Genomic DNA, 14,980 nt, shown 5'->3' on the forward strand with positions numbered 1-14,980 from the left:
TATCGCTTCAGGCCTCTCCTCTTTCTATCGCTATGTTTAGTCCAGCATTGAGCAGGACAGGGTCTGGCAAAGGTGTCCCAGGAAGGTCCTTTCCTTCCTGTGTGTCTGGAGAGATGTCTCCCGGGTTGGGGAGTTTCATCCTTGTCATGATTTTGTTCCTTCCCAGAGCCTTCTGAATGCTCCCTGGGTCCATCCTTTTGACCTGATGACATATCTTTACTTGTTCTCTGTATCCCGGCTGCTCTGGACTGGGCTGGGTTCCCACGAGCACCTGAGAGCGTGCTCTCTCTTCAGAGTGACTTCAGTGTCTCTGAATGTGACGAGGGGAAGTCTTACCTCCTAATTGTAGCCAGTCATCCCCGGCTCGGGCTTTAGTCACCCAGGGTTGGTGTCTGGGCATCCCTTTCCCTTTCTCACAGAGTCCTCTGAGCATACCAGTGTGGCAGGGCCAGCATCCATGTTTCAAGGCAGTGCCATGCAGAGGACCAGCAGCAAGGCCCCGTGATACATACCTCTGAGCTCCGGCTCTCCCTGCACAGATAATCAGATTTTCTTTTACCTCAGCCAGAACCTTATGCACTGATTATATGTCTCAGGATTTTGTTTTATACATTTAGAAATTTTAAAGGTTATGTAGCTCATTCTACAAATGACAGTTCCTATTAGGAAACTGGCTTTGTTCCACAATATTCTACAATATCCCCCTGATTGTCTAGAAATTCAGGCCCCTGTCTTTCCATGCTGGGGCCACACAGAGATCCGTGAGCTGAAGCTGACATTACTCTCCTTTGTGAGAAGCATTTAGCCCTGAGACCTAGTGAGGGCTCAGCAGTTAAGGACATTGCCACCAAGTTCTCTGAGTTCAATACCCCCAGTCCACCTAGGGGAAGGCAAGAGGGGGTTGCCATAATCAGTCCTTGGACCTACACACACACACCATAGCATGTTCCATATTTTTAAAAAATGTTATGAAAGAAAGGTTTAGCCTGAAGAGGGTGGCTTGAAATCCCTCTGAGGCACAAGTGCATGGCAGTTTGGGATGGCTTCCCATGACACGATTTGTTGGTGGGAGGACCAAATAGAGGGTCCCGGTTGACAAATGAAGTGAGGGAGTGTGGCACGATTTATGCAGGCAAATTTTGAAGGGTTTCTTTAGACCTGTAAATTCCTTAGAAATGTTATCAGAATGGATACAAGAAAAAACAGGGAATCAGAATAGCCAAATAGCCCTTTATATCGATAAACATGAGTTTAAAAAGTGTTATAAGAGAGGGGATGGGGAGATTGCTCAGCTGTTAGGAGCACACACTACACTTGTGGTGGACCTGAGTTAAAATCCTGACACCCATGTCAGGTCACACTGCCTGGATCTCTAGCTCTAGAGGGTCTAACTTCTCTGACTCTGAGCACCTGCAGACACACACACATACACACACACCTGTGCGTACTCCCCTCATACACATACACACATATGCATATACACTTACACATGCACACAAACTCATACATATACACATTTACACACTCATGCATAACACTCTTACACACACTCATACATGCATACACACATATACACAAACCCACACAACACACTTATACATAAACACCCACCCACACACATGCACACACAAATACACCCAGACACACATTTACATATGTACACACATAAATTCATTCACACACAAATATTCACACACACATACACACACACATACATACATACATACATACACACATGCATACATACACACACATACACACATACATACACACATACATACATACACACATACATACATACATACACACACATACATACATACACACACATACATACATACATACATATGCACACACACTCAAGTTTTAAAAAATATTGTAGGAGAAGAGTTAAGTTCAGTAGCCCGTAGATAAATTGTTAAAACTATATTGGAAACAAATAATTTTGTGTAATGGTCATTCCTCTACAATTCAAAGGGACACACACACTTTCTAACTCACTTTATGTAGATAGTACAATATCGATACCAAAATGACATGCATTATTAAAGACTGAAAGCACAAGCCAATCTCTCATGGATGCTGAAATAATCTATACAAAACTTTGACAAACTGGGGCAGTGTGCTAAGAGCTGAGTACACTGGGGCAATGCTAATCGAAGAATGCAAGGTTGGTTTAATATTAGAATGTGAAAGCCAATAAAGTCTATGACATTAGGAGAATTAGGGCTGGAGGGATGGCTCTGTGGTTAAGAGTGCTACCTGCTCTTGCAGCGGACCTGAGTTCAATTCCCAGCACCCACATCCTCCTGCAACTCCAGCCCTAAGTTGGATCCATTGCACTGGCACTCACGTGCATAGACACAGAGACACAGACAGACATAGATGTGCACGCACACACACACACACACACACACAAACACACACACACACACACACAGAGGCACAGACAGACATAGATGTACACACACACACACAATCAATCAAACATAAAATAAATATAGTTTAAAATGTTTTAAAAAGCAGCTAGGTTTAGGAACACATATTTAGTCTTAGCACTTGGAGGGAAGGGGCAGAGTTGGAAGGATCTCTGTGAGTTTAAAACTAACCTGTCTAAAAATTATGTTCCAGGGCAGGCAGGGCTAGAGAGTGAAACCTGGTCTCATTTTTTAAAAAAACATTATATCTGGAAGATATAAAAATCTAACATCTACTTATATTAAAAACAAATGCTTGTGTTAGGGATGTGGCTCTATGATGCAGCACTTTACACAGCATCCCTAAAACCCTGGAGATAGAAAAAAAATCTCTTGAGCTAGTCCTAAAAAGACTTCCTAAATTTCACATGGAGTGCTGTAGAGGGCAGCGGTGTCATGCCAAACACAAAGCCATGATCTCTTTCTCTTTCAGTGAAGAGTGCAGAGCAGCTTAGTGCACACAAAGGGAGATGTCCCAGATTGTATGATTACCATTTCTGTATTGATAAACCAGGGGGAAAAGGTTGAAAAAGATATCATAAAAGAATTATGATAGCCGAACTGTATATGGTAGCACACACCTTTAATCCCAGTACTTGGAAGGCAGAGGCAAGTGAATCTCTGTGAGTTCAAGGCCAGCCTGGTCTACAGAGGGAGTTCCAGGACAGCCAGCTGTCTCAAAATACAAACAAAACAAAACAAAACAAAACAAAACAAAACAAAACAAAGCACTCCCAAATCCAACTCCTCCAAACAAACAAACAAACAAAGAGACAAACAAACAAACAAACAAACAACAAAAAAAGAAGAACAACAGAAGAATTGCCATACTATCCCAAGTGTGAAGCTCTTAATTCAGTGACTAATGAAACACATTTAGGGTTCTGAGGGGGGACCTCCTTCAGGGAGACAAGGAGAGCAATGACAAGGGTGTAGGTTGATGGTGAGCCAGACACCGAAACTCCAGAGATCCATTGCTGGTAACTGTCTAAGAGATGATCCTTTGAATGTGTGAGCCCAAATCTAAGGAAAGAACGTAAGGGCACTTCATCTACCAGACGCTAAGATTTATTTGTATTCTATTTTTTTAAAAGATTTATTTTATTAATATATGTAAGTATACTGTAGCTGTCTTCAGACACTCCAGAAGAGGGAGTCAGATCTTGTTGTGGATGGTTGTGAGCCACCATGTGGTTGCTGGGAATTGAACTCTGGACCTTCGGAAGAGCAGTCGGGTGCTCTTACCCACTGAGCCATCTCACCAGCCCCCTGTATTCTATTTTTATTGATGGCCCAGGCCACCTCTTCACCATAGCAGCAGATGAGACTCAAAGGAAGCCTTATATAGCCTTGGAGGAGATCCTCCATCGTCACGAGCATCCTGACCTACAGGCCCCCTTTGCAGGAGCCTTGTGCAGACTCTTGTCATGGGATCCCTCTGCCACAGCGATGGGTGTGAGCTGGGCTTTTATGCTGAGAGGTGCTCAGGCTTTGGGCACAGTGAGGGCAGCGTCTTGAGGGTGGTTTGTTCTCCAGCTGCCCGATCCAGAGCTTCTCTCCCCATGTTACCCTCCTGAGCTACACAGTGTCTCTAACCTTGGAATCCCCATCTGTCCCCAGAGCCCAAGCTGATGTTTGCCAAGGAGCAGCAGGCACACAGCGAGGTGAAGGCAGAGGCGGGGAACAGCGCCACCCTGAGCTGCGAGGTGGCCCAGGCCCAGACTGAGGTGACATGGTTTAAGGACGGGAAGAAGCTGAGCTCCAGCTCAAAGGTGCGCGTGGAGGCCTCGGGCTGCTCCAGGAGGCTGGTGGTGCAGCAGGCGGGCAAGGCGGATGCTGGGGAGTACAGCTGCGAGGCCGGGGGACAGAAGCTCTCCTTCCACCTGGACGTGGCAGGTTGGTATTAAGGCATTATGTTGGCCTTGTGAGGGTTCAGTGACTGGCTCATACCTGTGACTGACCTTACGTTCCTTCTCTTTGGCTTTGTCTGTTATACATTGTCCCTTCATGTTTCCCCTCTCATCCCCTGTGGTGAGCCTGTGATCAGTGACAGGGAGGTGCTACCCTGTGTGGAACTGTCCACATGTGTATTTTGTGGCAGTGTCTGTGGAGAGGAACCAAGAACGTAAGGCGGTCCAGCGACACACGTCTGTGAGCCGTGGAGGTCTCTCCTTGAAGCAAATCTTTCTTATTTTCCTCTCCCAGAGCATCCTTTGACACCTCTTAAGGTTTTAATGAGTGCATCTAGGTTTGAGAATAACTGTGAGGCTCGTGCCACATCTGGAGTATGGGGGATGACGTGTTTCAGAACAGCACCATTGGGAAAGCAAGCTACACCCACTGTGTCTGTGTGTCCCTTCAGTAGCCTGTCCTTCCCTGCCCTGGCTGCTGCGTGGCCTGTGGGCTGACACTGCTCTCCATTCAGAGTTCAGAGACTTTAAGTATTGCAGGGGGAGGGGGTATGCTTCCCCGTCCTCTGAGGTGAGTTTGCAACAGTATTGTATAAAAGGGCCAAATGAAAGACCCACGGAGAATCTTTTTGATAAATGATCTGAAAGGACTATGACTATCAACGTATGGAGGTAAGTTCCAAGAGTTCCACTAAACTGGCCAATTCCTGAAAAATGACTATGAGTCTTATTGAAAAAAGTCCTAGGAATTCAACCAGTCCTGTAACCTTTTATTTTATATTTATTGTGATTTTAGTATGTTATATGTTGTGTTGTGTGTATATATGGCATATGTGTGTGTGTGTGTGTGTGTGTGCATGTTCATGTGTGAGTGTGGGTGTGCACGTGCCATAGTGCATGTGCAGAGGGCAACCTCAGGCTTAGGTCTTCTTTGAGGCAGATTCTTTTGTAGTTCATTACTGTGTAGGCAAGGCTAGCTGACCCAAAGCTTCCCAAGATTCTCCTGTCTTTCTCCCATCTTAATGTAGGAACACGGAGGTTTAGCCACGGAGTCCTCTCACCCAGTGCACTGTTATAACTTCTAAAAAATTTATTATCTGACTTTTAAAATTATTATTTATTATATGTATATGAGTACACTGTGACTATCTTCAGACACATCAGAAGAGGGCATCAGATCCCATTACAGATGGTTGTGAGCCACGCTGGGAATTGAGCTCAGGACCTCTGGAAGAGCATTCAGTGCTCTTAACCACTGAGCCATCTCTCCAACCTTCTTCTATAACTTTTTAAAGACATGAAACCTTAAAGAAAATGGGGAGGGCCATAGGAAATAGTCCAGTTCAGTGAACTATGAGTAAATTGTACAAAATATTCTAGAAAGAAGCTATTGTGTGGTCACAGTGATTCTTTTAGAAAACAAAAAGGCAACGGATTCTGCCAGCCTGCTTTATGTTGATAATATAGTGCGGATACTAAAACAACATTGTTAAAACCTGAGACCAACATTCGCTTACGCACACTGAAGACCATGCATAGACACAGTTTTGGCAAAGTAAACAGAGCGTTATGCTAGGCCCTTAGCATGAAGGGATGAGGGTTCTAATCCAGCAAAGCAAGGTTTGGCTTAACATTAGAATGTGAAAATTAATATGACGGTTTGGTTAAAAAAGGGGAAAAAATCTTGTGCACTTAATAAAGGCAGAACAAAATACTTGATAATATTTTACATCGTCTATCAAAGACAAAGTTTAGTGTGTACTCACATAGAACATTTTTTTGGTGGAGGTGTGGCTCTGTGACAGAGCCTGACCTTGCAGTCCTCAGACCTTTGCCCCTCAAAAACAAAACAAAACAAAACAAAACAAAACAAAACAAAAAAACCAAACCCTGTTAAAGTAGGAATAAAATCCTAATTCCCCTGAAGGGCGCTTCTCAGAGTAGCAGACACCATGAGAGCCCCAGTCCTGTAAGATTTCTCTCCAGCGAAGATTTCTAAGGGCCTGATTGTAACAATGCATATCCAACATGAAACACCCAAGAAGAGCACAAATTAAGAAATGCATTTATCTTAAAGGAAGATGTTGCAGGCAATAAGGTGCCCAGTGGCCCAGGACAACTCAGAACTGCAGGAACACCTTGTGCTGTGGTTTTGGTTCCGTGTCTACTGAAGCATGTTTAGCCCTTTGAGGGGAACTTCTTTTAGGGAGAAATAGGAACAGAGCAGGGGTGTGATAACCTAGTTACGCTTATTCTTTTCTTTTTTTAAAAGATTTATTTTTATTTTATGTGCATGGGTGTTTTGCCTGAATGAATGAATGCTTCTTGCACTACGTGTGTTCAATGCCTGATGAAGCCAGAAGAGGGCTCTGTATTCGCTGGAACTGGAGTTACAGAGAGTTATTAGCTGCCATGTGGGTGCTGGGAATCGAACCTGGATCCTCTGGAAGAGCAGCCAGTGCTCCTAACACCGGGGCCAGCTCTCCAGACCAAGAGAGGTATTTGTTCTTGATGACTTTCAAAGTGAAGATCTTTTGGTGGTGTGAAAACTGATTAAGTTGATTTCAAGGCCCAAGTGGAGTCACAGGAGTCTTGAAAGACTGTTTCATCTATGAGATGTCCAGGTCCAGGGTTACTCTGATGCTGCCATCCTGGAGACGGCCGAACGTCAATATAGGTGTGGGTGACTGATCCAGAAATGGACCAGGGAGCCTGACAACAGACCCAAGGGTAGCCAGGCTGCCACCCTTCCTTTTTGTGTGTTTTTACCGTGGCCCTGACCAGGAGGGCTGTTAGGCAATAGCGAGGAGATCACAGAGCCATCCTTATAATGGATGTGTTTCTCTCTCACAAGGACACCAATGAACCCAGCTGCAGCAGACTCAGTATGAAGGGTGACAGGCTCTGAGTAGAACTGTGAGATCTACAAGACTCCAGGATAGAATTACAGGATATAAACGCGCCAGGCATAAAGGGCAGGGACACTTTCACTTCTGCTGAAACATTGTGTCTGTGCGGCCTATGAGATGCCTATATGTCATCAAAGACACAACTGAAAGGGAAAACAAAGGCTCATGGCTGACAGGAAGGCACTCATTCTCGTAATGAGAACCTTAAGGAGAAAGGCCGTGGTAAGCACGAAAAGACAGACGTGAAAATGGCTGACAATGGTATTGATCACTACATAATTGTTACACCAAGAGGACCAAGCACTAAAGGCCAAAACTGCCCCTCCCTGGTGAGGTATCAGGACAAGGTCTAACTGCCCAGACCCTTCCTGATACAGCAGCTTACAGTGCTCAGAGCAGGTAAAGGCATGAAGTGTCAGGGACCCTCATCCCTGGTGATGATGTTCCTTGATTGTCCCATTTCCCATTGTCACGGGGGTCGGGGGCGGAGCAACAGACGCTCTGTCACATGCCCTTCTGCACTGTAAGTGTCCTATGTGGGTGATCTGATTTTGTACTGAGAGGCCTTGGGGCTTCTCCTGGGCATAGCCAGAGCAGAGCCTATAGGAAGTTCTGTCCTCCAGCCAACCGTTCAATTCAAATGTTTCCCCATGTGGCCTTCTTGACCTAGACAGTGTCTCTGACTCTGTGCCTCTGTTTGTCTCCAGAGCCCAAGCTGGTGTTTGCCAAGGAGCAGCAGGCACACAGCGAGGTGAAGGCAGAGGTGGGGAACAGTGCCACCCTGAGCTGCGAGGTGGCCCAGGCCCAGACTGAGGTGACATGGTTCAAGGACGGGAAGAAGCTGAGCTCCAGCTCGAAGGTGCGCGTGGAGGCCTCAGGCTGCTCCAGGAGGCTGGTGGTGCAGCAGGCGGGCAAGGCAGATGCTGGGGAGTACAGCTGCGAGGCCGGGGGACAGAAGCTCTCCTTCCACCTGGACGTGGCAGGTGGGTGTTGAGATACTGAGCCTTGTGTGGAAGTGATGACTAGCTCATGTCCATGGCTGACTCTGCGCCTCTGTTGAGTTTGGTCTCTTTACTTCTCTGTACTTTAGGCTCATGGTGAGCCAAGACCGACCATGGCTGGCCCTTTGGTCTTTCCATTACACATTATCTCTTCACACCATCCCCCTTTCATCCCCATGTTTAGATCAGTGTGGAGCCGTACATTGAATGGCAAGGGTGTCCCGGGAAGATCCTTTCCTTCCTGTATGTCTGGAGCGTTGCTCCCATGTTGGGGAGTTTCCTCTTTGTTAGTTTTTGTTTCTGACTAGAACCTTCCTAATGTTCCTGTCTCCATCTTAGTGGTACTTGCCAAAGAACAGCAGGCTCGTCACCTGACCGCATCAGACTTTACTGTGGGGGGAAAACTAGCTCTGAGCAGACGCAATGGATTATTTAAGATCTCAGAATAAACTGGGTGGTGGTGTCGCATGTCTTTAATCCCAGCTCTTAGGAAGCAGAGGCAGGTGGATCTCTATGAGTCTGAGGCCACCCTTGTCTACAGAGCGAGTTCTAGGACATCCAGGGCTACACAGAGAAACTCCAAAAAAACCAAAAAAGAAAGAGAGAAAAATCTTACAATAAGATTAAATAAGTTATAAATCCACTCAACACAAATAGAAGTCAAATTTTCATCTCATATGAAACTTTACATTAGTGTACCTTCCATCTGACACATGGCAGATGGGGAAGACACTTTGAACACTGTAGGCACAGCCTTAGTATGTGATTCTATAAAGAACACCTAAAACTATGAATGGGATAGAGATGCACTATCAGCCATGGAGTAAATGTCACATCCCGGAAGATCGAGCACTAGCGGCCAGAGCTGGGAATGATTCTCCACTTGGTGAGGCAGGAACACGAGGTAGAACCAGAGAGAGTTGAGGCTACATCCTTAACACCGTAGCTCGTGATTCTCAGAGCAGGCAAGGGTATGGAGCATCAGGAACTCTCTGCACTGATGGGAATGTATGTACCTTGCACAGTCCTGGGGATACACACCCTTGTCACTGTAGGGCAGATGTGTCCCTTAAGTACATCAGGTACAGAGCCTGGAGGACGCTCTGTCCTGTGGCCACCACATCCAATCCCTTCCCCCACATGGCCTTTCTGATCTAGACACTTCTCTCACCCTGTGTGTCCCCACCTGTCTCTAGACACCAGGCTGATGTTTGCCAAGGAGCAGCAGGCACACAGCGAAGTGAAGGCTGAGGCGGGGGCCAGTGCCACACTGAGCTGTGAGGTGGCCCAGGCCCAGACTGAGGTGATATGGTTCAAGGATGGGAAGAAGCTGAGCTCCAGCTCAAAGGTGCGCGTGGAGGCCTCGGGCTGCTCCAGGAGGCTGGTGGTGCAGCAGGCAGGCAAGGCGGATGCTGGGGAGTACAGCTGCGAGGCCGGGGGACAGAAACTCTCCTTCCGCCTGGACGTCGCAGGTGGGTGTCATTGTGTTCAGGGCAGAGATACAGCTGAACACTCAGAAGCACATGGGTTTCTTGTCTGCTTTACAACTCAGTCTCTGTCCCTTTTATTCCTCTACTGTCTCCTGAACTCTGAGAACAGAGCCTCTTTCTCACACACTCCTGATGGCTCCCAACATTTCCTTTCCCTGTTCACTTCCACTGCCTTCCTTGTCAATGGTTCTGTTGGGCTGGCTTCTTAAGGTGCAAGAGCTATTATCTCTCAAGTTCTGGGGGAAAGGCCCAGTTCTTTGTCCCTGTGGGCTGTGAGTGTCCTGGCCCAAGGCTCAGAGCCTGCTCTTCCTGTTGCCGGTCCATGGCCCTATTGTAGCCCCGGAGTCCTGGTAGTTCAGTAGTAGGTTGGTCCTGTGTGATGGTCCCAGCTTAGAAGCCTGTTTTGGCTTGCTGCTGGGCCAGGATGACCTGCCTCTGTCTTGTCCCCTCCCCTGCTCTCTCAGCACACCTCCTTCCATCCCCTCTAAACCCGTTCATGTTGAATGTGGTGCCCGGATTGTTATTGTTACCTGGTAACTATGGTCATCTACCTGACAGACATTTGGTTTATTCTTTGAGGGCATCAAGTCCATTATGGGAGGGTGAGCTGTGGTCTCAGAAGCATGAGGCAGCTTGTCACCTCCCATCCACAGCCAGGAAACAGACAAAGATGGGTGATGCTGGTGCTCAGCTTTCTCCCCCCTTTCTGTTCACATTCAGTTAGGGGTCCCAGCCCACATGCAGGGTAGTCTCCCTTCAGCTAAACCTCTCAGGGAACACTCTCTCTCCTTCTCTCCTTCCCTCCCTCTCCCCCCCCCACATACACACTACATATACACAGACACCACACACACACACATATCACATACCATGCTCACACATATACATACATACACACCACACATAAACGCACACCCCCACACTATGCACATATACATACATATACACTACACACACACAGACACCACACACAGACACCACACACATACACACACACACTACATACCACACTCACATATACATACATACCTCAAATATACATACATACAATACATACACACCACACAGACATACACCACACAGACACACATATACATACATATACACCACACACACACCACACAGACATACACACCACACACACACACACACACACACACACACACACACACACACGCTTCATGGGACAGGAGAGCTGACATAGTAGTTAAGACAACTCATTGCTCTTGCAGAGGACCTGGGGTTTTAGTCCCAGCACCCGTATGGCTCACCTGTAACTCCAGTTTCATGAGTTCTAATGCTCTTTTCTGGTCTCGATGGACACTGCACACACATACATGTATTCTCAATAACACACGAGACACATACATAAAATTAATCTTTTCAAAGAGGAATGCTTCATAATGCTCTAGATGTTTCTTAATCCAACCAGGCAGACATTTGAAATTAACCATCTCAGGATCTCTCACCTCATATGTTCCCACTTCCAGAAAGACTCACAGGACTGGTTTTTGCAGGCCTGACACTACCTTCCTTGTAAAACTGACAGAGATCGACACAGCATGTCGATGGTGGTGTCCAGGAAGTGGCTGCTACCACACCCTCCCAGCTGTCCTTGTCTCTGACTGCAGTCCTTGACACCCCGATAGCTGAAGCACGTGGTCTTTTTAAGGGTGACTGCTGTGCCAGGCTCTGCTGAGCCTTCTCGGTCTCCTCTGACACCCACCCTAACTTTTACCCATAGCGTTTTTGCCCCAGGCTGTCTTCTCAGGCTGCCTCTATAGACTTCCAATCTCATTCCATGGCCCGTCTGTCATGCTCTGGAGTGCTAGCTGCCTCTTCTATGCCATGCTGACCTGTGGGTTGAAGTCCCCTGCAGGGCAGGATTGCTGGGTTCTTGGTTAGGATGGCGTTGGTGATGATGGTCCTTAGGAGAGACATGTCCTTGCTGGATCAACAGAATGACAGCAACTAGCACTCACTGTTGTTAGAGAGTGGCACATGCTGGCCCTTACCTTCATGCTCATTACCTACTTCTCTTCAGAACCAGAAGCCGAATCCCAGACTCCGGAGAGACCCAGCCACAGGGAACCTCTGGTTGTCAAGGAACATGAGACCATTGTCCTGACTGCCACAATAGCTGCACCCTCTGTGGCTGCTGTGACCTGGCTCAAAGATGGAGTGGAGCTCCGCCGCAGTAAGCGGCATGAGGCCACCAGTCTGGGTGATACCCATACCCTGACCGTGAGAGGCGCACAGGTCCTAGACAGTGCCATCTACAGCTGCCGTGTCGGCAAGGAAGGTCAGGACTTCCCTGTGCAGGTAGAAGGTAAGCAGAGGCTGGGGACCAGGCGTCTGGGTCTCCTCTAGGATGCCTATGTCTGCTCTAAAGATTAGCAGATAGTGTTCCACAACAGGCCCAGAGTGGGGCTCAGGACACAGGGTCATCTGCAGAGGACACTGTCTGACACCTTCTTCTTCCGTCAGAGGTGGCCGCCAAGTTCTCCAAACCCCTGGAGCCCGTCGAAGGGAAACTGGGTGGCACCGTGATGCTGGTCTGTGAGCTGAGCCCGGAGCAGGCTGAGGTTGTGTGGCGCTGTGGGAACACACAGCTGCGGCCGGGCAAGCGCTTCCAGATGACATCAGAGGGGCCTAGGCGCACGCTGACCGTGTCTGGCCTTCGAGAGGATGACGCAGAGGAGTATGTGTGTGAGAGCCGGGATGACCGTACCAGCGCACGGCTCACTGTTAAAGGTACCCGTGGGTGAGCTAAGGTGGCTTCCTGGGGGAGACATCCTTCCATGTGTCTGTCTGGTGGTGGTGGTGGGGGGTCTCTGTGGAGCCTCTCCTTCCACCTCTCATGCACTCTTTTCCTCTGTAGTTCCCCGAGTGGTCAAGTTTACATCTGGATTGAGTGCCATGGTCGCAGAGGAGGGCCAAGAGGCCACCTTTCAGTGTGTCGTGTCCCCCAGCGATGCAGGAGTCATGTGGTACAAGGACGGGACGCAGCTGCAGCCTAGTGAGAAGTTTGTTATGGTAGAGAGTGGGGCCAGCCGCAGCTTGACTATCTTGGGCCTGACCCTAGAGGATGCCGGTCACGTCACAGTGGAGGCTGAGGGGGCCTCATCTTCTGCTGCCCTCCGGGTCCGAGGTAAGCTGGGCGCTGCCCAGACTTTCAGAATGTCCAGTGGCTCTTGCCATAGGTGCCCTTCCCTCTTCATGAGCTGATGAGGGAGCCCCATATTGTGTCAGGCTGATCTGGTTGACCCCAAGGGTATATGGAATCTCTCAGCTGTCAACAGAGGATGGGAGGACTAGATATCTTCTCTTCATGTGTATTTGGCAGGGGTGGGGATAAGGTTGGGACAACCCAGAGAGACCTCCTTCTGGAGGAGATGGTCTCTGGATGAGTCTACAGCGGCAAAGCTGGAGGGGCACAGGCAGCCAGTGCACTTGGAAGTGAGAGGTGTGGATGTGCTTGAGAGCCAGGACTTTATTTGAGGATGCAGCAGGCATGGCTGTCTCTTGAGCAAGGGAGTGATGAGGCTGGGTGTGCTTCCCCGGGGACAGGGAAGGATGGGACAGCTAGGCTCACACTAAAGCCTTTGCCCTCCCCATACATTTTAACACGATCCAGTGTCCTTGGGCCTTGTTAAAGGGCAGACAATGGGGCAATGGCTGAGGGGTTGTGAAGTGGCCCTACCCAGATACCGAAGGCTGGCTGTTGATAGTATCTGGCCATAGTTGGGAACTTAGCACCGGAGCAGGGCAAGCAGGGTTTGGGAGAGGACTGAAGAGGAAACAGCCTTAGCTTCCTCCCCTTATAAAATGAACCTATATAAGGTGTGCTGTTGGGGCTCTCCTTGAAGTGGCCCTGCTCATGTGGTGGGGCATTCTGGGCCTAGATTCAGGCTGGGTGCTGGGGTGGGGCTTGGGCAGGCCCAACACAGCCAGGATGACCTCTGTCCTTCTGTATCTCAGAGGCACCGGTCCTCTTCAAAAAGAAGCTTGAGCCACAGACGGTGGAGGAGAGGACCTCTGTGACATTGGAGGTGGAGCTGACGCGGCCCTGGCCCGAGGTGAAGTGGACACGGAATGCTGCCATCCTGACACCCAGCGAGAACGTGGAGATCCGCGCTGAGGGTGCTCGGCACTGTCTGGTGCTGCGCAGCGTGGGCTTTGCTGACCGTGGTTTCTTTGGCTGTGAGACACCAGATGATAAGACTCAGGCCAAGCTCAATGTAGAAAGTAAGGCTGGGACCTAAGAGGGAGGGAGGGGCTCCTTCAGGAGTGGGGTGTGTGGCCTTGTGCTGGCTGTGAGGTGGAGCGGGGTAGAGGCAGGCAGTCACCCTGATTCTGGAAGGTGGATTCAAGGAGGGAAAGGATGGAGGAGGATGAGAAGGGTCAGGCCCTGGGGGTCAGCTGAGGTTGAAGTTGAGCCGGGTGAAGGTGCTCACTGGGGGCTACTGCCCAGGCCCTTCCTCTACTCCGTGGCCTCCTGGATGGTGGGATAAACTCACACTTGCATCTGAGTCTTGTCTGGTTGGAGGGTCTCACTTCACTAGCTCACTAGAGCCCCTCTGACAGTGCGGCAGGTCCGGCTGGTTCGCGGTTTGCAGGAGGTGGAGGCTAAGGAACAGGGCACGGCCTCGATGGATGTGGAGCTATCCCATGCCGAGGTGGAGGGCAGCTGGACCCGAGATGGCCTGCGACTTCAGCCTGGACCCAAATGCCACCTGGCCGTACAAGGCCCTGTCCACATCCTCACACTCTCAGCGCTGCAGCCACAGGACAGCGGGCTGGTGGCCTTCAGGGCCGAGGGCGTGCACACGTCTGCGAGGCTCATAGTCACTGGTGAGCAGGAGAGGGCTGGCAGCTCCACTCCAGGGCATACCTGTTTCATTTCCCTAAGCGGTCCAGGGAGGCAGATGGGACCAGGAGGGAAGAGGAAACCCCTTCTGTGGGATTATCATCATCCTGCCTGATCAGAAAGCACCTCCTACCTCCATGTGTTCCTTCCCTACCTCCTGTCTCAGAGTTGCCCGTGACCTTCACCAGACTACTACAGGATGTGGTGGCCACGCAGAAGGAGAAGGTCACCCTGGAGTGTGAGCTGTCGCGGCCTGTGGATGTGCGCTGGCTGAAGGTATTTCTCCCTCCTCTCTGCTTTTCTCTGTGGGCATCCAGGAGGTG

At 49.2% G+C, this 14,980-nt stretch overlaps 1 protein-coding gene across 9 annotated transcripts in view; it reads left to right on the forward strand.

Annotated features, from left to right (window-relative positions):
* Obscn (obscurin, cytoskeletal calmodulin and titin-interacting RhoGEF) overlaps positions 1 to 14,980 on the forward strand; it is a 143,863-nt gene that overhangs the window by 44,690 nt on the left and 84,193 nt on the right. For all 9 annotated transcript variants that reach the window (XM_085829987.1, XM_085829979.1, XM_085829978.1 and 6 more), the window contains exons 19-27: positions 4,098 to 4,373; positions 8,004 to 8,279; positions 9,494 to 9,769; positions 11,832 to 12,116; positions 12,275 to 12,541; positions 12,669 to 12,938; positions 13,769 to 14,035; positions 14,375 to 14,641; positions 14,824 to 14,933. In XM_085829987.1, the coding sequence (XP_085686113.1) occupies positions 4,098 to 4,373; positions 8,004 to 8,279; positions 9,494 to 9,769; positions 11,832 to 12,116; positions 12,275 to 12,541; positions 12,669 to 12,938; positions 13,769 to 14,035; positions 14,375 to 14,641; positions 14,824 to 14,933 (2,294 nt within the window). The remainder of the gene's footprint in view (positions 1 to 4,097; positions 4,374 to 8,003; positions 8,280 to 9,493; positions 9,770 to 11,831; positions 12,117 to 12,274; positions 12,542 to 12,668; positions 12,939 to 13,768; positions 14,036 to 14,374; positions 14,642 to 14,823; positions 14,934 to 14,980) is intronic.

The sequence above is a fragment of the Mus caroli genome, unplaced genomic scaffold, assembly GCF_978045245.1.
Source record: "Mus caroli unplaced genomic scaffold, Mus_caroli_1 scaffold_13, whole genome shotgun sequence".
Taxonomy (NCBI): Eukaryota; Metazoa; Chordata; class Mammalia; order Rodentia; family Muridae; genus Mus; species Mus caroli.